The sequence below is a fragment of the Lissotriton helveticus genome, chromosome 9 (assembly GCF_964261635.1).
Source record: "Lissotriton helveticus chromosome 9, aLisHel1.1, whole genome shotgun sequence".
NCBI lineage: Eukaryota > Metazoa > Chordata > Amphibia > Caudata > Salamandridae > Lissotriton > Lissotriton helveticus.
This window is the reverse complement of record NC_136070.1, coordinates 626,483,802-626,506,893: the sequence shown is the minus strand read 5'-3', so window position 1 is coordinate 626,506,893 and position 23,092 is coordinate 626,483,802. Positions and strand designations below refer to the sequence as shown.

General features: G+C 43.6%; 1 protein-coding gene across 1 annotated transcript in view; it reads right to left on the bottom strand.

Annotated features, from left to right (window-relative positions):
* Positions 1 to 7,335: 7,335 nt before the first annotated feature.
* Positions 7,336 to 23,092, bottom strand: part of LOC144781708 (cytochrome P450 2F3-like) — a 208,821-nt gene continuing 193,064 nt past the window's right edge. Inside the window, exon 9 of the mRNA XM_078660682.1 lies at positions 7,336 to 7,585. Coding sequence (XP_078516808.1) covers positions 7,404 to 7,585 — 182 coding nt within the window. The 3' untranslated portion in view covers positions 7,336 to 7,403. The remainder of the gene's footprint in view (positions 7,586 to 23,092) is intronic.

Sequence of the window (23,092 nt, the reverse complement as noted above, 5' to 3'; positions counted from 1 at the left end):
AAGATCGTGAATTCCATTGATAGTAAAGTTATCAAAGGGCACCAGAGTTCAGCAAATTAAGTGACCTGTGCTGAAAGAATCAGGGTCAGCTTCTCTATCTCTAATAAGTACCTGAGGTGGTGAAGCCATCCCGGGTGTGAGGGAGTCTGAGCCATACCCCAGAGTGTCAGAATATTCTGCAGGGCCGCCCCCAAAGCCAATCCAGTCTGCTGTCCCCTACATGATTCAAAGAGGAAAGGCAAGCTCATTGGGCAGTCCCAAAACTGTAAAGGTGGGGAACCAGCGTAGCTGGGTGTTGAGTTGAGTGTCTATGTCATTTAGCAGTTCTGTCCAGTGAGCAGTGAGATTCAGGCATTCCCATAGGTGGTGCAGTAAGGTCACAGGAGATCCCTAACCGCACCAGCGGTGGGCTGAGTGTCTGGGATTACTCCTGTTTGGTCTAAGTTCAGACAAAACGTCTAAATTCACCTTTGTGAATCGGGCCTCTATTTCTTAACAAATTGATGCCTCTGTATTTATGTCATAATGTCATGGCTTTGATTGGATGGAGTCAGACATTGTGTTATAAATTCTTATTATTTTCTGTTTGTACAACAAACTATGGATTGTGGGTTCTGGAGTCTTTTTTAGTATGTTCAAAACCAAGAACACTAATACCAAGTCAAGTCAAAGGATCTTTATTTGGATATAATACCATGCACAATAGCTCCTCATACAGTAATGAACGTGTTTTCGTTTAGTAGATGTTAATGTGACAATTGATATTAGAACTGCATCCCATTCGTGTTAAAAAAAATCCACATAAATATGATTAAAAGTCTTAAAAGTATACCAATTTAATAACATAATAGATAGGCAGGACATCCAGCAAATCGTCCTCCCAGACTCTCACTTTCTTGAACAAATCAGAATCATGTCAGCAAGAAAATGTATCAGTGGTGGCTTCTCTTCATGATATAAACCTTATTGTTTGCCTTGAATGTGTCATCAGTCAAGGAGATCGAACCATTCGAACATTGTCTGGGTAAGATTCCCTGGTAAGACATTCTGAACTACTTATTAATCTCAGGTCCAAGGTATACCACTAGTCATTATTTGTCGATCTACCTCATGCTAACTTAAAATGTAATGTTTCCCTTCTTTGCATGCTGATGGCAATGGAACCCATAGAAACATACTTCCACCCTGTCTTCACTATCCGTGCAGGTCTGAGTATTGCCAATAATGGAATCTCCCAATGGTCCGGATTAAAAATGTATTAGAACATTGGAATATTCAGAGCTCCATTGAAGGCAATGAATCAACAGCAGCTTTATTAACTGATATAGGCATGCTCCTGTCAACATTTCAATGTTCTGATACACAGCCCTTGTACCTTTTTCTTTTACCTACCTCTTCAAATATTTGGAGCGTGCAGGGGAAAGCGAAAGTCAGTGGCTGTGCTGCAGGGCACACCGGAGCCTTCCCCTTCCCTCCTCTAGTAGCTCACAGAATCAATTGAGCTTTGGAAGGAGAGAGAGGCAATGCTGCTTAGCGCTAGAGAAAAAGCAGTTTAGCTGAGCTCAGGGAGAATTAGGGGCTGACTTCAGCTCCCTTTCACAGCTATTACTGTGAATGTTAAACCCCTATTAGCCTTGGCCCTGCGCCTGGTGTTAGCCTTTGAACTATCAAAGAAACACCTGTGAATCAAAGGCTTTTGAGCTTCAAAGATTTCAACTCCCCGTTGAGCTCCAAAAGGCCTTTGCTTTTATAATTAGGACATTCTGCCCTCAAGGTGGTGGAATGTACTGATAGCCCTATAGCCTGCTGAAGCGGGCTATACCAGCCATTAAAGGCCCGCTCCCTTGTTAAATGCCCTTGTATTTGGCTCAAACCTTTAACGCTGGAGCGGGCCATTAATGGCTGATATAGCTCACAATGGTGGGCCATAAGGCTTAATTAGCAGGTTGGAATGCTGGAAGCTCTACTGAAGACGGTGAGGTGGCTCAGGGATCCTAATGGCTGCTATAAGCTTTCTGCTCCATCATTTCAATGTTTGTATTTTTGTTTGTCTCTTTTTAATTTAGAACATTCTATTTTCAGTGGATGGAATGTTCTAATAGTCTTGAAGGCCTACAGCCTCAGGCTATAGCGGTTGATAAAGGCTCTCTCCCTCGTTATAGGCCCTCATCTGTGGCATGGGCCTATAACTCTGTTTCTGGACCTTTAACCATGGATATATCTCTTGGTAGCAGGCAATAAGGCTATAATATTGACCTAAACGAAGTAACAAAGTTGACAGTGCTGCATCAATAACGTGCAAGTCTGTTCACTATTTATGAACACTGTCCATCAATTTAACATGTATTAACGGCAAAGCCCCACTTTTGTGAATGAATGAATGAAAAAATTTATTGTTCAGTTAATAAAAACTTACAATAAAACACCTTTATACAATGTTCCTACATTTCATACGTACGTTACCAATCTGATCTGTACCCTTATTTAAAAACCACATAATTAAAAATACTATTCATCAATTAATAAATGCTAAAATCTCTTCATTAACCACTGTTAATCAGTTTCCTCTCTACTATATCTATGAACTTCAAAAATCTGCCAGTGAATTATAAAAATTTTCCCTGCAAGCAGGCTATGACTGATTGTCGACATGTTCATATCAGTTGACTATTGAAGTCCAGCCTCAGCAGTCTTCTACGTACAACTATTAAAGCTAAGCAGCTACAAATGATGTGGCGGATGTCTTCCCTCTTGTAATTACAGAGACAGCACGTCTTTTCCCTACTCAGCTTTTTCCAAGATGGGGTGTCTCCACGAAATTGGCTATTGCCAAATCGGAGTCTTATAAACTTCAGCTTAGCCCTTTGGCTATTCAGATCCCCTAGATAACTCAGAGTTTGAGCATGCCATAGGAAGCAATCACTGCCCACACATGGGATCTATTTGCCAATACTGCTCTATCCAATAGCAAAGACAGTTTTTACTGAGCCCATTTATAACTTTGTTAAATGCCACCTGTGAGAGGGGTAAAGCCCATAATTGTTCAGCCTTAAACGGGTCTATAGCCAATTTGAAATATTCATGGGCCTGCTTATGTTTGCTATCACATATAGCCCCCAAGACCGCTGTCATTAGCATGGAGTTATTATCCCTTCTAAGTTTATGACTGATTTTCAAATATGCCCCAAAGCTGTTTTACATTTAAGACCGAACTCACGTCGAATTTGCACTGGTGATGTATTCTAAGGGAGATTAAACAGGCGACGGTAGGTACCTGTCACAAGCTTGTCTATGATATTATCAGTACCCCCTCTTAAAATCTCTACACCATATGTCAGAGATGGAGCTCTTTTAAGTTATTCTGTAGGGTAGCGAATGCTGCCGTTAATGAGTTATTTCTTCTATGTAGTGCTGTACAGTGATTCTTACCCACTTTTGTGATATTATTCAATACCACTTTGTGAATCACTACTATGATTCTGGCAAGTGATATGTGCCTAAGAAAGTAGAGAAATAATGGCTGCTTTTAGATATATTTTGGGGAAAGGTCGTTCTGATTATGAAAGTGGAGTGGGTATTGGAGAGGAATCCTACAGCAACACCCTCCTGTCTACATAAAACTCTCCAAGGGCCCAATCAACATATTATGTAAAGGAGTTGATTGATGGATACGTTGGTGGAAGGCTGTCCTATATGAGTAGTATTTTTAGGACTTTTGGTTAATGTTTAAATCTTTCTCTTTAAACTTTATTTGCTGCATTTTAAATTGTGTAAAGGTCTTTCCCTGTAGACTGATTTCACTTGGAAGGAAACATTTACAGATGCTTTACGCTTTGATGACATTTGCACAGGGTTTGAACCAAGCTGTCCAAAACAGATACAGAATCCATGATCCATGCTATTCATATATTCATGATAATCACTCACTATGTATAAATGAGATCGTATTAGATTAATACAATGTAAATATTTATTTTGTGGATACCCCCGAAATCTTGCTGCAATCAGGCACTCTTGGACGCCTCGGTTCTAAACGGAGAGGAAAAATCAGTTTTTTTAAGTGAAAGCTGATTTGCCGATTACTACGTGATGTTTACTTCCATATGAGCTTTGTGTAATTTTATTTCAGTTGCACTCTAAGGAATAAACTCTCTGGAGCAGATTTACAAGCCCTGTGCACCCCTTTTGCGCTGCTGTTGTGTCACTTCTGTGACGCAGCGGCGGCGTAAAGCTAGCGTCATGCTGCAACGGATTTACAATGTGATGCATCTAGGGAGATGCGTCAGTTGTAAAGCCCTGTGCCACATGAAACCTGCGCCAGGTTTCATGTGGGCGTTACGGCGCAGGCGGGGCGTTCCGGTGCAGGAACGCCTCGGAAAAGTGCCTGGGTGAAATCTACAAGATTTCACTCAGTCACATTTCCGACGCCGTTGCGTCAAATCCTGGCCCCTGCTTGAAGCAGGCGTAAGGCCTGACGCACCACGTTATGTATGGGCGAGCCACGAGCATTGCTGGAGTTGCGTTTCGCTTGTGACACGACTCCAGCAATGCGTCACTCATCCGACGGGAGATACGTCATGCATCTGTTTATCTTTGCGCCAAAATGCGCCGCATTCTAAATGCGGCGCATATGTAGTAGCTCAAGGGTAAACTTGCATGACGCATCTTATTTGGCGCATCTCTATTGAATTGCAGGGATGCGCCAGTCATCATAAATCTGCCCCTCTGTTTGGGAGGGAGGAAGGGAACAGCATACTATTACATGGTCAATAAGTCGAATAGATTTATTGATAAACCTTGCCTTTACAAGATGTATTTGTGATGCAGTTGAGAAGTGAATTCATCTTATAAATATTTCAAAGGATTTTAATTTACCTAAATGTTTTATATTAAACAATTAATCTACACTGAGCAACATGTAGTGTTTACGAAGGTGTGCACAAGGAACACACTTTTAAAACGATATCACAAAACTAAACACCTGCCCATGTCTCTATATAATAAATTCATATGGTCTGGCTCAAGGCAATAAACATTGCCAATGTAAGAAAGAAGAAGAAATGTTGACTATCCTTAAAGTCCACACACAGGCAGATGGGGACATAAAGGGATACAAAACCACACAGATGTTTAGTATAATGTGGGTATTAAATTATTCGTTTGTTCTGGAGTGTCTTGCTAAAATCAAGGTAGCTGTGTGATTTTTATTTAATTTTTTAAATATCTTTTTTAATCTAAAAATCTGAAAAGATGGATCATTAGAATTGTCAAAAATAGATTTCATCGCCTTATTAATCCATAGCAGTTGAGTGAAGGGACATCACAATTGTGACAGCAAAAATACAAATAACAAGAGCAGGCCAGTTGTCTTCTGAAGGATGTGCAAGGCAAAATCTACCAATTTATGAGATGTTATCAATTTAGAGAGGCCGACCAATGTGTGGTCATCTCCTTTGTCCTTATGAGTATTTTTATCCAATTGACTTAGATATGGCTCTTTGGCATGAGAAAGAAAAATATTCCTTTTTCCTATGTATATATAGCATCCACTGACCTCACACAACCCAGAAGTTCAACTATACATCATCATAGTGAATAATTAAAACAATGATCAAAAAATGAAAATATTATTAAAAATACATAACAATCCAAGTTCTGTACAGAAGTACCATGAAGCAAGATTAAAAATAAAAATAAAACAGTGTCAATTCATATAGACATATTAAAAAGATTAAAACAGAAAACACAAGTTGTCGACGCAGCATTTCGGTGAATATTTTACACCTTCATCAGGACAGTTTTCTTGAGATTGTTCTGTCTCTTTTATGTATATAAGTACAAGGGAGCCACCGAGATTTGTAATTGTACTCGAATGGTACGAGGATTAAAAGGACAGTCAAGTTGAAGAAAGGGGAAATTCCTCCTGGAGTGGTTTTTTCAATTGACCATCTGATAAAAACGATCCAGCCTCCCTGCTCCGCTTGCACTGTTTCCGCACCCACTAATGCGGAAACAGTAGAAACTGTGGCTTTTGAAGTATAACTTTTAGTTTAGATCAGAGAAATGCATTTACTACTGCAAAGTTTTGATTTAATTGACCAAAATGCTTCACTTTGGCTATGCTGTGTCACTTTAGAAGTTTTTAAAATCAATGACAGCCCATGAAAATAGTAATTGCAGGGACTCTGGTCTACCAATTGTGTATGGAGGCATATGTGACATTAGCAGTGAAGTCATGTATGTTTCACTAGTTTACATATTTGATATGTTTTGCTGTCTCTCCTTTGTTCTCGGTACACCTCCTCACTATCACACACATTCCTTGCAAGTTTTCTCCATATACCTATATCTAAAAAGGAAAGGCACAATCTCAGTATTTGCCACACATTAAATATTACTTGAGCCAGGTGCACTATTGTCACACCAAAGATGTCTGACTCAGTGACAAATATAAGTGGCAAACTGTCCTTTTTCATCAGAACCATCAGGGTATAAGGGACACTGTCAAAATTGCAGATGCCATTGTGTTTCAGCTGTAAAAAATAATTATTGATAGCAAGACGTCACCCAAACCCCTTGACACACTTCTTCAAAGTCAATCTAAAAAACTATGGGGAAAGGAGAAACAGTACTCAGAAGTGAGTTGCATTGGCACCCAGGCTTATAAAAGCAGTCCTTTTGGGAGATGCTGCACTTTCAGCAGGTTTAGGGTGTTACACCAGATCTATCCCTTTAGTGCCCCAGTGCCTATCTCATGACAAGCCATACATAGTGCAAAGCACAATAAAGAAGACACAACAACAGAACTGAAGAGGTTGATCTTAAGGATCCAGAGATTGCAATAATCCAAAATAAAGTATAAACAGACATTTCTTCTTCAAGGCTGCTTAAAATATACATGGGTATTTTCCTGAATTTGCCATTTCCCTGTCAAATTAACAGGGTCTATAAGAGGCCTCTCATTTGTGGTAGATTCAGAGCTAAAACTCTACTTTGTTACTTTTATGTTTTATCTTCATTATTGCCTAAATAGTGAAAGCGTTCATAATCACATGATCACAGGCAATGCTATGAAATTAAATGAAATAAAAGCATTTCTGAAGCAATACGTTTTGGTAAATAAGCAGACTCCTTGCTGGAAGCAGTTTTCCAAAAGTGTAATACCCTGGATCCATATATTTAAAAAATCCACAAAGGATATGCTAGGGCTACTTGGCTAAGAAAGAATAGTTGAAATCATGGTGCCCAGGCTACCTCAATAAACACCCTGCCTATGGAGGATCCCAAAGTGAACGGATTGAGCAGGTCTAAAGGGATCTCATACTTGATGATCCCATGACTCTGGTCAATGTACTCAGTAGAAATATGAACTCTTAACATTTTCAGATTTTCTTTGATTTATGCTAACGTGGAATTACAGATAACTGGTATGGACGTGGCACTTTCCCCAAACCAGAAATCATTGGTGTTAGATCGATTTTCTCCGGGCTGGTTAAAGGCTTAAAAGTGAAGTTCTGCAGGAGAGTGACGAAGAACAGGAACAGTTCCATACGAGCGAGGCCCTCTCCTAAGCAGAGTCTCTTCCCTAAAACAATAAGAATATTTTAAAAAGTACATTTCATTTCATTTCATTTGTGGCTTATCACCTACAACTGTCAAACAGGATCATTAAAGTCCCATTCTTCAATTTATTTCATGCAGAACATCAACAGCAGTAGCAGCAGCAACAACAGCAACAGGAACAGCATCAGAAGTAACAGGAACAAAAACATCAACCCTATAATACATGCTCTACAGTTAGAATTGTCTGTGGTGACTGATAATGGGAGCTATTTTAATCCAACAATATTGGTCTCATTTTATCAGTCATCGAAGAAGGTGTAAATATCATTGTTCACATTGGTCTACAGTTTGCAAACACATCTGAGTCAGAATCAATAATTACAACTGCATTTTAAATACCCTTTACATCCTTCCAGGCCCATCACGCAGAAAGGGAGAGCATACAACCACTTATGAAGAACCATATCTTGAGAATCAATGGCCAGTGTGCACAAACTATAACCAGTCACCTGAGTGGCAATTTCATCACTTACAGTTAGTATGATTTGAAGCTAGTTATTAAATTTGTGCTCTGGAAATGATCGGATTTAAGGTCCTTCATAGAGAACCAAAATCCTTTAGAAACTGGGTTCAACTCAGAGTCCTTGATGGACGCAAAGGTTCTCCAGCATGATAGATAGAACACCTCGGGAGCAGCAGCTATCCATAGGTATCCTCTACTTGCATTTTGTAAAAGTTGTTTCACAATTTTGTTTCATGCAACCTTATGTTATCCTCATTTGTGTGCCACCACACATATATCCTGTGTTAATCTGAGAGAGTTGTATGATGGAAAAACGCAGGGAAATACTCTGCATACCTTTACCACGCATTTTTTATCCCACATTTTGGGGGGAACACATATGCTTTTACAACTTATGCCTTTACTATGCATTGTTAATGCGACTGGCCATTTTCAGTAAAATGTTTTGAAGGTGAAAATAAAGCTTACCTGGTGTACCGTCGAGCATGTGTCAGCCCGTTTTGAACGGAAGCGGGATTGGTGGAGTATGTAGTCAGGCGGTTGGTGCTTGACGACTGGCACGCCTCTCGTTCTGGTGCTCTGTGCAAAACCAACAAACCTGTGGTGAGAGCGTACCGAATACGCAGCGCAGCGCCCCCCCCCCGAGCAGGGGCTTCCACGAGACCCTGCAGGGGAGAGAGCGGCGGATCGTCCGCCGTAAGACGAGTCTCCAGGTGAGCGGAATCACCTTCAAATTGCAGCGACAGGAAGAACACGACCAGTTTGCTGACAACGTCAGGGCACTACGAGTTTTCTTGTTACATGGACACTAAACTATGTTCACAACCTGGACAAGTGCTCTTCCTTTGTTGTGCTGCATGTGAAATAACGCATCCTACTGACTGAGTGGGGGCTTGGAAGTGTGTGAGCTGAAACAGACTCAAATTACCAGCATGCAGTGGTAATTTGAGTCTGTTTCAGCTCACACACTTCAGTTTTTAGTGATCACAACCCAGTCTTAGTAGAGGTATTGTCCAGGGACTTTTTAACTATGAAATCAGTGTTACATAGGGGAGGCCAAAGTGTGATTACTATAGACCAAGGTCGCAGGTTGAAGTGGTCGAATATTAATCCTGAAACTATTGTACAGGACGTTTTGGCTAGGGCGGAGGATGACGTAGCTATTTGCCTAGACACAGGGGCACTAAGTACTCAAGTAGTCGTGGCGTTTGATAACATCTGCAAACAGATCAACCAAAGTTTAACTGGGGCAAAGGGGCCCCCAAACATCATGTAACGAGATGGTTTGATCACTCGTGCTCAAGGGCTCATGCTGATTTACTTAGGGCCCTGAAGACTAGTCCAAAAGACCGTGCCCTAATAGCTAAGTTAAGAGTATGTTATAAAAATACTATGCAAACAAGGAAGAACGAGCTAAAAGAAAAGGCCTGGTTAAAGCTACTTGAACCAGAGACATTAAAAAATAGCAGTCAGTTCTGGGAAGTAGTAAACCAGCCACTTTTCTCAAACGATGAGAATCGCCCCCTTGAGTCTAATATTCCTGATGGTGCATGGATCAAACACTTTGGGAATATATACTCTAACACTGCCCATCAGGAACCAATAAATGATACCACCTATAGTAAGGAGGGTTCCTGTGTCACCTTTGATGTGCAAGAAGTGGAAAGGGCGATAGACCAGACTTTGATAAATAAGGCACCTGGTCCCGATGGGGTCCCTGCCTATATTTTCAAATATGCTCCAAAATTGTGGTAATAGATTCTATGCAAGGTTTTTAATTCACTAAATCATAATAATATCCCAGCATCCTGGAAAGAATCCATTATCGTCCCAGTCTTTAAAAAGGGTAACAGGGTAGATCCAGCCTGTTACCAACCAATTTCCTTAATAGATTCATCTGTTAAAATTCTGGGGCGGGTTATTTTGCACAAATCACAGGAGTGGCTTGACGACAAAGGGATATTGTCAAATGTGCAATATGGATTCAGATCCAAAAGAGGTACTTTGGATCAGTGCCTTAATTTACAATTGCTGGTGGATAAATATACCAAGGCTTAGGATGGGTCACTTTACCTTGGGTTTATGGACCTGTCCTCAGCCTTCGACCTCGTAAATCGCACAAAACTCTGGCAGATCTTAATTGATTTAGGTCTTGATCCTGCCCTGGTAAACTTTTTAGCGGACCTACATTCTGGTCTCTTGGCTTCTGTTAGGGTGAACGCAGAGGGGTGTTGTTCTAGCCACTTTAAATCAGAAAGGGGAGTCAGGCAGGGTTGTATTATGGCACCCCTTCTGTTTACAGTCTATATAAACGCCCTTGAACCCGTGCTTAGGGAGGCCGCGCTTGACATACCGCATATAGGGGAACTTGGTATACCGGTTCTCCTGTATGCGGACGATGCGGTCCTCCTAGCACGGACCGGAGTGGGGCTCCAACGTTTGTTGGATGCTTTTGGCCTTTTTATGACTTCCCTGGACCTCAAAATAAATGTAAAGAAATCTCAAATCATGATTATGGGAAGGGGTTCAAGAAAAAAAAACCTGAAAAAAAATTTCTGTTGTGAGGAGGAACTTACTAGAGTCCCTTCATTCCCGTATCTGGGGATCACCTTCGAGGAGAAGGGGAATTGGGGACCGCAGATTAAAAACAGAAATGCGGCTTTTGCTAGAACCTCCTCAGCAATTATGGGCTTTAGTAGAAAACTGGGGGCTAGGCCCATAATGGCCCTGTTGAACATCTACAAAGCAAAATGTTTGACGGTAACCACATATGGCTGCTCATTATGGGGGTATAGTGCTATAGACTGTCTACAAGTCACTGAAAATAAATTTATGAGATCGATCCTATCAGTGTCACAGTCTACCCCATCATACACGATTCATTCAGAGCTAGGGGCTGGTTTCATTACAGGTATGATAAGAGTGGCCCCTTTAATATCCTGGATGAAGACTTGGTTGAATGATGAACTCTCCCTGAATCATGTCATCCTTAAAGATTGCCTCTTACTCGACAATGTTAATAAAATTAAGTGGTTATCTTACGTTAAACATTGGTTTCACAAAGTAGGGAGCTCTTTTTCTCACCAGATAAAATAACTCGTAAGGACATAGCATTAATAAAGGGAGCTATGCTACAGATACTATCCTTAAACAGAGAGGAAATTGAGCTTAGAAAACCCACTGTAAGGGCCAACATTATTGTTGCTAATCCCCCAGGACCTGAACTTTACCTTGTTTTAGTTAATCGTTCTTACCACAGGTTTCTTTTAACACGTTTTCGTGTAAACATGATCCATTTTAACTTAGGTCATTTTTCTGAATGGAGTAGTCCTGAACAGGCACCATCGTGTTCTTGCGATAATTTTTCGACGCAGGACGCAATGCATTTTTTGATGTTTTGTGGTCACTACACGGCAGTAAGGACTACGTTTCTTGTTCCTATCCTTAAGGAGGCAGGGTTTTTTCAAGTTAAGCCCGCTCTCCTATATTTACAAATACTAAACAGCCCTAGGGTCATTTTTCATGTTGCCAGTTATTTGGTGGGTGCTGTTAGGGTTTGGAACAAGAGAATGATAAATTGTAAATGATTGTATTTTTATAACGTTGGATTTACTGTATTGTATATATTGTTCTTTTAATTGAGTAACGTAACATGGCAGCTAAATGTATTGTAAAATGATCCTTTTAACAATTCTATGAAATTTGTGGGATATTTTTAAATACATGAATTGAAATTGTTTTTATAGTGTATTTGATTGTATAGTATGCATCACCGTCTTTTTATGATATTGAATTATCGAAATAAAGTATCTTGACTGACTGACTGACTGACTCAAATTACCATTCAAATACAAGTCCAGGGAGACCCTGGGCTGCTAGAAGCACAGCAGTTGGGCATTAAGCCTCTCAAAATTAAATGGAATTTTTACACATGTAATCAGACTTCAATGTTTTCATTTATTTTTCAACGAATAGCTTATTTGCTCATAAGTAGTAATCATCAAAAATGTATATACACATGTTTCAAAGAACATTCGTAATCAATGTCAACATTAGGCACATGAAAATATTAACAAGACATATTTTCAATTCCTGTGAAATGGTATTAACGGTTCTTCAATAATAGGTATTCAAAAACAATAACCAACATCCCAATGCATTTCGGGTTACGTGAGGAACCCTTCTTCAGGGGATTAATTATATACAGTTAAAAATTCAATCGTCCTTGAATGATTGGTATCTCAAAGTGCAGATTCGACAGGATCTAAAAAACAACAACATACCAGAATATATTGAATTTTTTTCATATGTACAAGAATTCATCACAAAAGAACATTCTGGAGTGAACACTGAGGGAAAAAAGCCAAAGTACACGCCACCAAAAGATGACACCCGTGTCATACAAAACAATCAATGAATGTGAGGTGCAGGAGATGAAACCGACTCATTAATGAAAAGTACTGAAAATTAAACATGCTGCACTCTCAAAAAGTGAGAAACAGGCTACAAAACCGTGACATCAAAAAACATGCCGGTGACAATTTCACCAGGTGAATTGCAGTATTCAAATGTCTGCCCTTAAGTCTAAAGGTACATCTTCAATATAAAAGAGTACGTACACTCGTGTAAACAGTCTCACGTTTATCAAATGGTTTATCCAGCATAAATATCCCTTTCTGTGTCAAAACCTAAACAACAAATAAAAGAATGAGAGCCTTTGTTACTCTAGTGCACTATATTTATATGCCAGTGTGATTCTGAATTCAAAACACATCTTACCGCCAACTTCAGAAACGGGTGCAGACGCTGCTCAAGAAGTGGTCGCCCAGCAACATTCTATGTGTTAAAATAAGACTCGCGGTCAGTCCAATGCTGTAAGGCTGCCGCCCTTACCAAAACTAACTAATAATATTGTGTTCGTCAACTAACCTGCCGCCTCCAGCTTCGGCGTCCTGAAAGAGTTCTCCGGTGCGAGTCCGCCCCACCGATCACGTGGTGCGGAACTCGCCCGGTGGATACAGCCTTACTCAACACAAAGGAGGGACAATAGTCACGCAACTTTGTTTTGCCTCTCTAAACATGGCGGTTATGGTGCGCCCTGCTGCCTTAACACTGTGTACAATGAGTGCATCTGTCGTATGGATCATCAGTGAACCTGTTCAGAGTTTTCTTAAAGGGTCACTAATTCTAAAGTCCTTTATCCTGAGTTAAGACAGAGAAATAGTAGTGTACTACCCTCATTAGTGAAATTATGCACAAAAGTGTGTTGAAATAAACTCAAAGAGAGTCTCAGCCATACTGTCATGGATTCTTATTGTATTCCTACGCTTGATACAAGAATGTCTAAGGTGACAAGGTAAAAGTGAAAGTGAGGGTAAAAGTGAAAAAAACGTTTAAAGTGAAAAAAAGTAAAAAGAGCTAATTCATAACACAATTGAATGATTTATGTGAAAGCTGTAACAAAGATGAGAAAAGAAAAGTATGAGTGATTGCCAAGACTCAGTGTTCCCCCTTACAATCTGAAGTACGTCATCATATGAAATTTAAAGAAAACACAAGAGTTCATAATGATCATTTAACCCATTTGGATTAATAGTTCCTAAGAATTTTATCCAATGTGTTTCCCTTCTCGCTAGAAGTGTATGCAAATCCAATCCTGGAGAGCGTTCTATTCGTTCTAGGACTGTGTACCTGAGTTGGGGAATTGTATGATTAGCTTCTACCCAATGTCTGGCCAATGGGGAGGTTGTAGTGCGATTCCTAATTCGACTTTTGTGCTCTACTATACGAGTCTTTATTTTTCGACTTGTACGTCCCACGTAAACTAGTCCACAGGGACACTTGATCGCGTATACAACTCCTTCCGTATTGCAATCTGCATTGTGTCTTAGTTTGATGCTCACACCTGATTGCGGGTGAGTGAATTGATCACCTGTGATAACATTACCACATTGTCCGCAGTTATAGCATTTCATCATGCCCCTCTCTCTTTGTCTGGCAGTTCTTTTTTGAGGTTTCAAGAGTTCCCTCAGATTCTTGGTTCTGGTATGTGCGAAAAGGGGACTGCCTAGAAAAACTGTTCTGAAGTCAGGTTCATTTTCGATGAGTTCCCAACGATTCCTAATTATTGTCTTGATCTGTGTAGCTTGCGTGGAGTTCTTAAGAACAAATACCTCACGTTGCATCGGTACTTTCTCTTTGGGTGTTAGAAGTTCATCGCGTGTTTTTCTAGACGTGATCTGAGCAGCTTCACTAAGTATTTGCTCTGGGTAACCTCGCTCTTTGTATTGTTGCGTCTGTTTAGTAATCTCTTCCTTACTTCGTACATCATCTGATGTTATCCTCTTAATTCGCATCATCTGCGAAATCGGAAGATGTTTTTTTAAGCTGTACGGGTGTGCACTCGTGAAAAGCAACGCATTATTAACGTCTGTTGGCTTCCTATATACCGACGTAGATAACCCAGTTGGTGTTTTGCTTATTTCAATGTCCAAAAAATGAATCTTCTGTTTTTCGATACTATGAGTGAACTGGATGCGAGGGTTCAATTCATTCAGTTTGCAAATGCTCTCTTCCAGTTCATCTCTGGTGCCTGTCCAGATGACTAGAATGTCATCAATGTACCTCAAGAAAAGTGCTGCGTGTCTTTTCCACATCAAATTAGAAAGTATGTGTTGGTCCTCGAAATGAGCCATGTAAGTATTGGCGTATGACGGTGCTCCGGGAAAACCCATCGCTGTCCCTGTGCGCTGTATGAAAAAGTTATCCTTCCACACAAAGTAGTTGTTATAGAGTGCAAAATGTAGTAGTTCTAGAAGAAAAACTGCTTTATCGTGATCAATATCAGAATTTAATAATCGCCATTCTATTGCCTCCAGTCCTTCTTTGTGTGCTATAGAGGTGTATAGTGCGACACATCAATTGTACAGAGCCAGATGTCATTCGCAAAGAGATGTTTTTGTGATTCCAGTTTCAATAAACAGTCGGTGGTGTCTTTCACGTATGTCTTCCAGGACTGGACCAACGGTTGTAAATAAAAGTCAAGATAGTATCCAAGAGTCTCGTGGATAGAGCCACACCCTGCTACTATAGGTCGAAAAGGAGGTTTAGTTTTGTGCTTGTGCACCTTCGGTAGCATGTATAAGGTCGGAATCTTGGGTGCAGAGTTGAACAAAAATTTCTTAGTGTTCTCATCTATGATACCAGATTCTAAGGCTCTAGACAAGAACTCATCCAGTATTCTCAGCAATTCATTTGTTGGATCTTGTTCCAAAGGAAGATAGGTATCTCTATCTTGAATGTGTTCCATTACACTCTTGTTATAAAAGTCGGTGTCGAGCACCACTAGAGCTCCCCTTTTATCCGCTGGATGAAATGTTACTGAGGAATCTTGTCTCAACTTGTTTAGAATGCGTCGTTCCTTAGGACTCAAATTTTGATGTTGTATTGAGCCATATTTGATTGATTCTAAATCCTTTTTGACCAAAGACTCAAAAGTGTCTAGGGTCTTATGGGAGATTGGTGATAAAAATTTACTTTTTGGTCTGATTTTTTTCTGTTCAGTCGTAAGTTCTTGTTGACTGGGGTTGATGGTGAAGAACCATCTTAATCTTAATTTACGCATGAATTTGAAAAAAGGCTACCTCCGTCTCTAAAGCGTTGGACGTGTAGGATGGAACAAAAGAGGTTCCTTTATTGAGTACCTTAATCTCCTCCATGGTTAACTGTCTTGATGAGATGTTGATTACCAAAGAATTCACTTCTTCACAGTTCGCTGTGGCCTTCCTTGCTCTTTGTGCGCCTTTGGTTTGTCCACGCCTTGTGTTTCGTCTTGTAGTGTTGACGTTTTGTCTGGTGGAATTTTGGTCGTGGGGCCCTCCCCTAAAAAAGGTCCACTACTTGTGGAGGTGGTAGCTGTAGTTTCCAAGTTTGGTACTGTGAGATGTGTCAAAGTAGCAGGTGGCCTCTGCATCGTTAAGTCCTCATCTTGTACTATGCTTTCTTCAGACGATGTTGCGTCTGGTTTTTTGAAGACCCTCTTTTGTGCATATTTTTCGGCCCAGGTGTAAACCTCGTCCAATTTGTAATCGATCGTGTCCCTTCGGAACTTCCGTATCTTCCTTTCGTGTACTTCCTTAGCATGCGTATCAAGATTTTTATTTATTTTCTCAAGTACTTGATTCCAGTTCTCATTCTCCATTCGATTACTTATTTCGTTTTTTAATTTATTGATGTCAAACAATAATTCGCTTAATAGTGACGATATTTCTTCTATTATGAGCAGAATCAAATCGAGCGAACATTTGTTCAGAATTGCGTTCCAACGGGCCATAAAGGATTTATTATATTTGAAGAGCATTGGGCGTAGTGCAACCCTTAAGCCTCGAGGTATACGCTTGACTTTGTGATATTCTATCAACGTGGTTGCGTGTAGTCTTTGGTTCACTTCTTTTCTCATCATATATTCGAGTTGTTTTAGTTGCTGCGTCGTAGTTCCTGTTGATGTTCCATATTCCCTCACTTCCTTCACTAAGGCATAAATTATTTCCGCTTCTTCAGATGAATAAACTTTTGTTTCTGCCTGATTCGTGGTCAGATTTGAAATGTCCTGCCAGGACATGATTGCTCTTGGGTGCTGATCCGTTGGTTGGCACTGTGGGTATAAAATTGCTTGTGTGGGGTGGATCTGCACACCAGTACTCAATTGTGTAAATAGGTTATGTGGATTCTGAGGAAATCTTAGCGTGCTTACTAGCCTGAGGGTTGCGTGCCTAACTCCCTCCTAAATAATAATCATTCAAATACAAGTCCAGGGAGACCCTGGGCTGCTAGAAGCACAGCAGTTGGGCATTAAGCCTCTCAAAATTAAATGGAATTTTTACACATGTAATCAGACTTCAATGTTTTCATTTATTTTTCAACGAATAGCTTATTTGCTCATAAGTAGTAATCATCAAAAATGTATATACACATGTTTCAAAGAACATTCGTAATCAATGTCAACATTAGGCACATGAAAATATTAACAAGACATATTTTCAATTCCTGTGAAATGGTATTAACGGTTCTTCAATAATAGGTATTCAAAAACAATAACCAACATCCCAATGCATTTCGGGTTACGTGAGGAACCCTTCTTCAGGGGATTAATTATATACAGTCAAAAATTCAATCGTCCTTGAATGATTGGTATCTCAAAGTGCAGATTCGACAGGATCTAAAAAACAACAACATACCAGAATATATTGAATTTTTTTCATATGTACAAGAATTCATCACAAAAGAACATTCTGGAGTGAACACTGAGGGAAAAAAGCCAAAGTACACGCCACCAAAAGATGACACCCGTGTCATACAAAACAATCAATGAATGTGAGGTGCAGGAGATGAAACCGACTCATTAATGAAAAGTACTGAAAATTAAACATGCTGCACTCTCAAAAAGTGAGAAACAGGCTACAAAACCGTGACATCAAAAAACATGCCGGTGACAATTTCACCAGGTGAATTGCAGTATTCAAATGTCTGCCCTTAAGTCTAAAGGTACATCTTCAATATAAAAGAGTACGTACACTCGTGTAAACAGTCTCACGTTTATCAAATGGTTTATCCAGCATAAATATCCCTTTCTGTGTCAAAACCTAAACAACAAATAAAAGAATGAGAGCCTTTGTTACTCTAGTGCACTATATTTATATGCCAGTGTGATTCTGAATTCAAAACAAATCTTACCGCCAACTTCAGAAACGGGTGCAGACGCTGCTCAAGAAGTGGTCGCCCAGCAACATTCTATGTGTTAAAATAAGACTCGCGGTCAGTCCAATGCTGTAAGGCTGCCGCCCTTACCAAAACTAACTAATAATATTGTGTTCGTCAACTAACCTGCCGCCTCCAGCTTCGGCGTCCTGAAAGAGTTCTCCGGTGCGAGTCCGCCCCACCGATCACGTGGTGCGGAACTCGCCCGGTGGATGCAGTGAGAGGCACGGACCGGATCCTGCAGTCCGTTTTCTGTGGCTGCACAACACCATCCAATAGGAGTAATACACTGGACTTTCAAAAGACCCTCACCAGTGCACCCTGTCACACTTAACTGGCACTGAAGAGGCAATCCAGGCCGAAACGCGTCTGCCAGAGGGACAGCGATGGCGACTGGCCATTTTCAGTAAAATGCTCTGAAGGTGAAAATAAAGCTTACCAGGTGTACCGTCGAGCATGTGTCAGTCCGTTTTGAACGGAAGCGGGATTGGTGGAGTATGTAGTCAGGCGGTTGGTGCTTGACGACTGGCACGCCTCTCGTTCTGGTGCTCTGCGCAAAACCAACAAAACTGTGGTGAGAGCGTACTGAATACGCAGCGCAGCGCCCCCCCAGCAGGGGCTTCCATGAGACCCTGCAGGGGAGAGAGCGGCGGATCATCCGCCGTAAGACAAGTCTTCAGGTGAGCGGAATCACCTTCAAATTGCAGCGACAGGAAGAACACGTCCAGTTTGCTGACAACGTCAGGGCACTACGAGTTTGCTTGTTACATGGACACTGAACTATGTTCACAACCTGGACAAGTGCTCTTCCTTTGTTGTGCTGCATGTGAAATAACGCATCCTACTGACTGAGTGGGGGCTTGGAAGTGTGTGAGCTGAAATGGACTCAAATTACCAGCATGCAGTGAGAGGCACGGACCGGATCCTGCAGTCCGTTTTCTGTGGCCGCACAATACCATCCAATAGGAGTAATACACTGGACTTTCAAAAGACCCTCACCAGTGCACACTGTCACACTTAACTGGCACTGAAGAGGCAATCCAAGCCGAAACGCGTCTGCCAGAGGGAGAGCGATGGCGACAGGCCATTTTCAGTAAAATGCTCTGAAGGTGAAAATAAAGCTTTCCTGGTGCACCGTCGAGCATGTGTCAGCCCGGAAGCGGGATTGGTGGAATATATATATATATATATATATATATATATATATATATATATATATATATATATATATATATATATATATATATATATATATATACATATATATATATATATATATATATATATATATATATATATATATATATATATATATATATATATATATATCTATATAAACAATGGGGCAGATTTACAAGTAACTGATGCCTCTGTAGAGATGAGTCTGTTTCCCTGCGCCAGCATGCGATACCGTTGCGCCACAATGGATACGCCAAATAGGGCGCACCTGACGCAAAGATTGACAGATGCGTCAGAAATTCTACGCATCTGTTCGCCCAAATGTCTGCATTGCTGGGGTCATGTTGCAAAGCACAACGCAACTCAAGCAATGCATGGGAAGGCCTATGCTCATTGTACTGCGCCACTCCTTACACCTGCTTCAAGCAGGCGTAAGGTTTTGATGCAGCGGCATCCTAAAAGTGACGCAGTGAAATCTTGTAGATTACACAGCATCACTTCTACAATGCTTTCCTGCGTGGGAACGCCCACCCTGTGTACATTATTCCTGACGCAGGTATAATTTGAACCAGGGCTTTACAACGTGACGCATCTCCCTAGATGCACCACGTTGTACATTGGCCGCACTGTTTACGCCATTGCTCCATCACAAAAGTGACGTAACAGTGTCACAAAAGTGTTGCAAGGTGCTTGTAAATCTGCCCCAATGTATTTGTGGAGGAGACCACCGACACCCCCGTAGTTACCTTAAATGTGTAGTAAAGGCATACGCTGTATAAGCATATGCCTTCTAGCATCGCGGATTTGGGCCATTAACTGAAGGTGGAAACCACAAGTCCCAGGAGGCACGCTGAACAGACCTCACCTGAGCCTCGTTGAACGGCAGGACCGGCGCATACAAAGCGCCTCGCCGCGAAGCCTGGCCACGGGCGGGCCCGCTTAAGCCTGTTGTGACCGCTCAGCCCTCCACAGGGCTTGGTCGCCCCACTCACTGCTGCCGCTCCTGCCTGCCTTTGCCGCCTCCTTCCTGCAGATTCCTTCGCTCGCTGCCCGCTGCTCCTGGGAATTTCCGGCTGCTCCTGGGAATTTCCCGCTGCCCGCTGCTTCTTGGAATTTCCCGCCGCTGCCTCCCTGCGGCCCCGCCCCCCCTGTGATTCCATTCGCCGCCCCGCTCCCGCCACCCAGCTGCTCCTCCCTCCCGGCTCCTTACTTATGACGCCCCCAGAGCGACGCGCGCAGCGGGAGCGCCGAAGGTGCGCCAAAGGTAAGCCCGTCTGCGCCCGGCCCGCGCCCAGCGCCAGGACCCCTGGCCCTCCCCACCGAGGCAAGACGACCCGACTGACCTACGATGCCGCCACTCTCAACGCACTCAATGCCGGCCGTACCCACGCCTGCTGCCGAGCCACCCCGAAACGCACCCACGGACCCTTCACCTGCTGCACCTGCAAGTTCACCTGCCTCCGAACCTGCCCCGCACCCGCCAAGACAAACACCAGCAGCAACCACCTCAAGTGCATCCTGATCAACACCCGCTCCATCCACAGACACGCCGTGGAACTCTGGAACCTCCTCGATGCTACATCACCGGATGTCGCCTTCCTCACGGAAACCTAGATGAACGCCTCCTCTGCACCCGACATCGCCATCACCATCCCGGACGGGTACAAGATCATCAGGAGGGACCGCATCAACCAGACCGGAGGTGGCATCGCCATCGTCCACAGGAACACCATCCGCATCACGACCGACGCCAACGACTACTTCGCCGCAGCCGAACATCTCCACTTCCAGATTCACACCGTCCCTAAGACGACCCTCAGAGGCACCCTCGTCTACAGACCCTCGGGACCACGCACACAATTCAGCGAAGACATCACAGACTTCATCAGCCCGCACGCCCTCCCCTCCACTGACTACATCCTCCTCTGGGACCTCAACTTCCACCTGGAGAACAACAAGGACCGCAACACCACTGCCCTGCTGGAAAACCTCGCCAACCTCGGACTCAAGCAACTGGTCAACACCCCCACCCACTACGCCGGCCACACCTTGATCCCGTCTTCTCTTCCAGCAAGTACATCACCTTCAGCCACGCCACCGGACTCCACTGGACCGACCACAGCTGCGTCCACTTTAGCTTCAAAAGATCCACGACCCACCACCACCCGCAACAGGTACCTCACAGGAATTGGAGAAAGATCACCGCAGACCAGCTCACCACCTCCCTCAGCCAGAGCCCACCCGCCAACACAACGGACCCCAACGAAGCAGCCCGCAACTTCACACAGTGGCTGACCGCCTGCGCAGACGACCTCGCGCCACTAAAGAACCCTCCCAGCAGACCCAGAAGCAAGAAGGCATCCTGGTTCACCGACGACCTCAAGGACTCCAAGAAGACCTGCCGCACCCTCGAGAAAGCCTGGCTCCTCGACCGGACCACCGACAACATGACCGCCCTCAAACACGCTACCCGCAAGCACCACCAGCTCATCCGCACCACCAAGAAGAAATCCCTGAAGGAACGACTGGACAACAAATCCCACGACAGCAAAGAGCTCTTCACTATCCTCAAGGAGTTCTCCAACCCCAGCACCGGCACCAACGACATCACTCCGTCACAAGACCTCTGCGACTCCCTCGCCTCGTTCTTCCACCGCAAGATCGCCGACATCCACAACAGCTTCGGCGCCCCACCCACGCACCCAACTGTCGAACCAATGCCCCCCACCACCACCCTTTGCACCTGGACCACGGTGACCACCGAAGACACAGCCCGCACGATGAACACCATCCACTCCGGATCACCGACCGACCCCTGCCCACACCACGTCTTCAACAAGGCCGACTCCACCATCGCACCCCAACTCCGGAACATCATCAACGCCTCCTTCAACACCACCACCTTCCCGGAGAGCTGGAAGCACGCCGAGATCAGCGCCCTCCTGAAGAAACCTACAGCGGACCCCACCGATCTCAAAAACTTCCGCCCCATCTCGCTCCTCCCTTTTCCTGCTAAAGTCATTGAGAAGATCGTCAACAGACAGCTGACCGCCTTCCTCGAGACGAACGGATCCCTCGACCCCTCGCAGTCCGGCTTCAGAGCCAACCACAGCACCGAGACCTCCCTCATCGCAGCCACCGACGACATCCGGACCCTGCTCGACAAGGGGGAAACAGTGGCCCTCATCCTCCTGGACCTCTCCGCTGCGTTCGACACGGTCTGCCACCGCACCCTAGTCCAGCGCCTCAGCAACATCGGTATCGAAGAGAAGGCACTGGAGTGGATCATCTCGTTCCTCGCCGGAAGAACACAAAGAGTCCCCCTTCCCCCGTTTCGCTCCGAGGCCACCGAAGTCATCTGTGGCGTCCCGCAAGGATCTTCACTCAGCCCCACCCTATTTAACATCTACATGAAACCTCTCGCAGCCATCGCACGCCAGCACAACCTCAACATCATCTCTTATGCCGACGACACCCAGCTGATCCTCTCCCTCACCAGAGACCCCGACACCGCCAGAACCTGCCTACACGAAGGGATGAAAGACGTCGCCGAGTGGATGAAGGACAGCCGCCTGAAACTGAACTCGGACAAGACGGAAGTCCTCATCCTGGGATCTTCGCCCTCCGCCTGGGACGACTCCTGGTGGCCCCCAGCGCTGGGCACCGCACCCAAGCCAACCGACCACGCACGCAACCTGGGCTTCATCCTGGACCCCTCCCTCTCGATGACCAGACAAGTCAACGCCGTCTCCTCATCGTGCTTCAACACCCTGCGTATGCTTCGCAAGATCTTCCGCTGGATCCTGATCGAGACCAGGAAGACTGTCACCCAGGCACTCGTCACCAGCCGACTGGACTACGGAAACGCCCTCTACGCCGGAACCACAGCCAAGCTACAGAAAAGACTCCAGCGCATCCAGAACGCCTCCGCCCGACTCACCCTGGATGTCCCCCGACGCATCCACATCTCCAGCCACCTGAGGAACCTGCACTGGCTCCCCGTCGACAAGAGGATCACGTTCCGGCTCCTCACCCACGCACACAAGTCTCTCCACGACCTGGGCCCCAAGT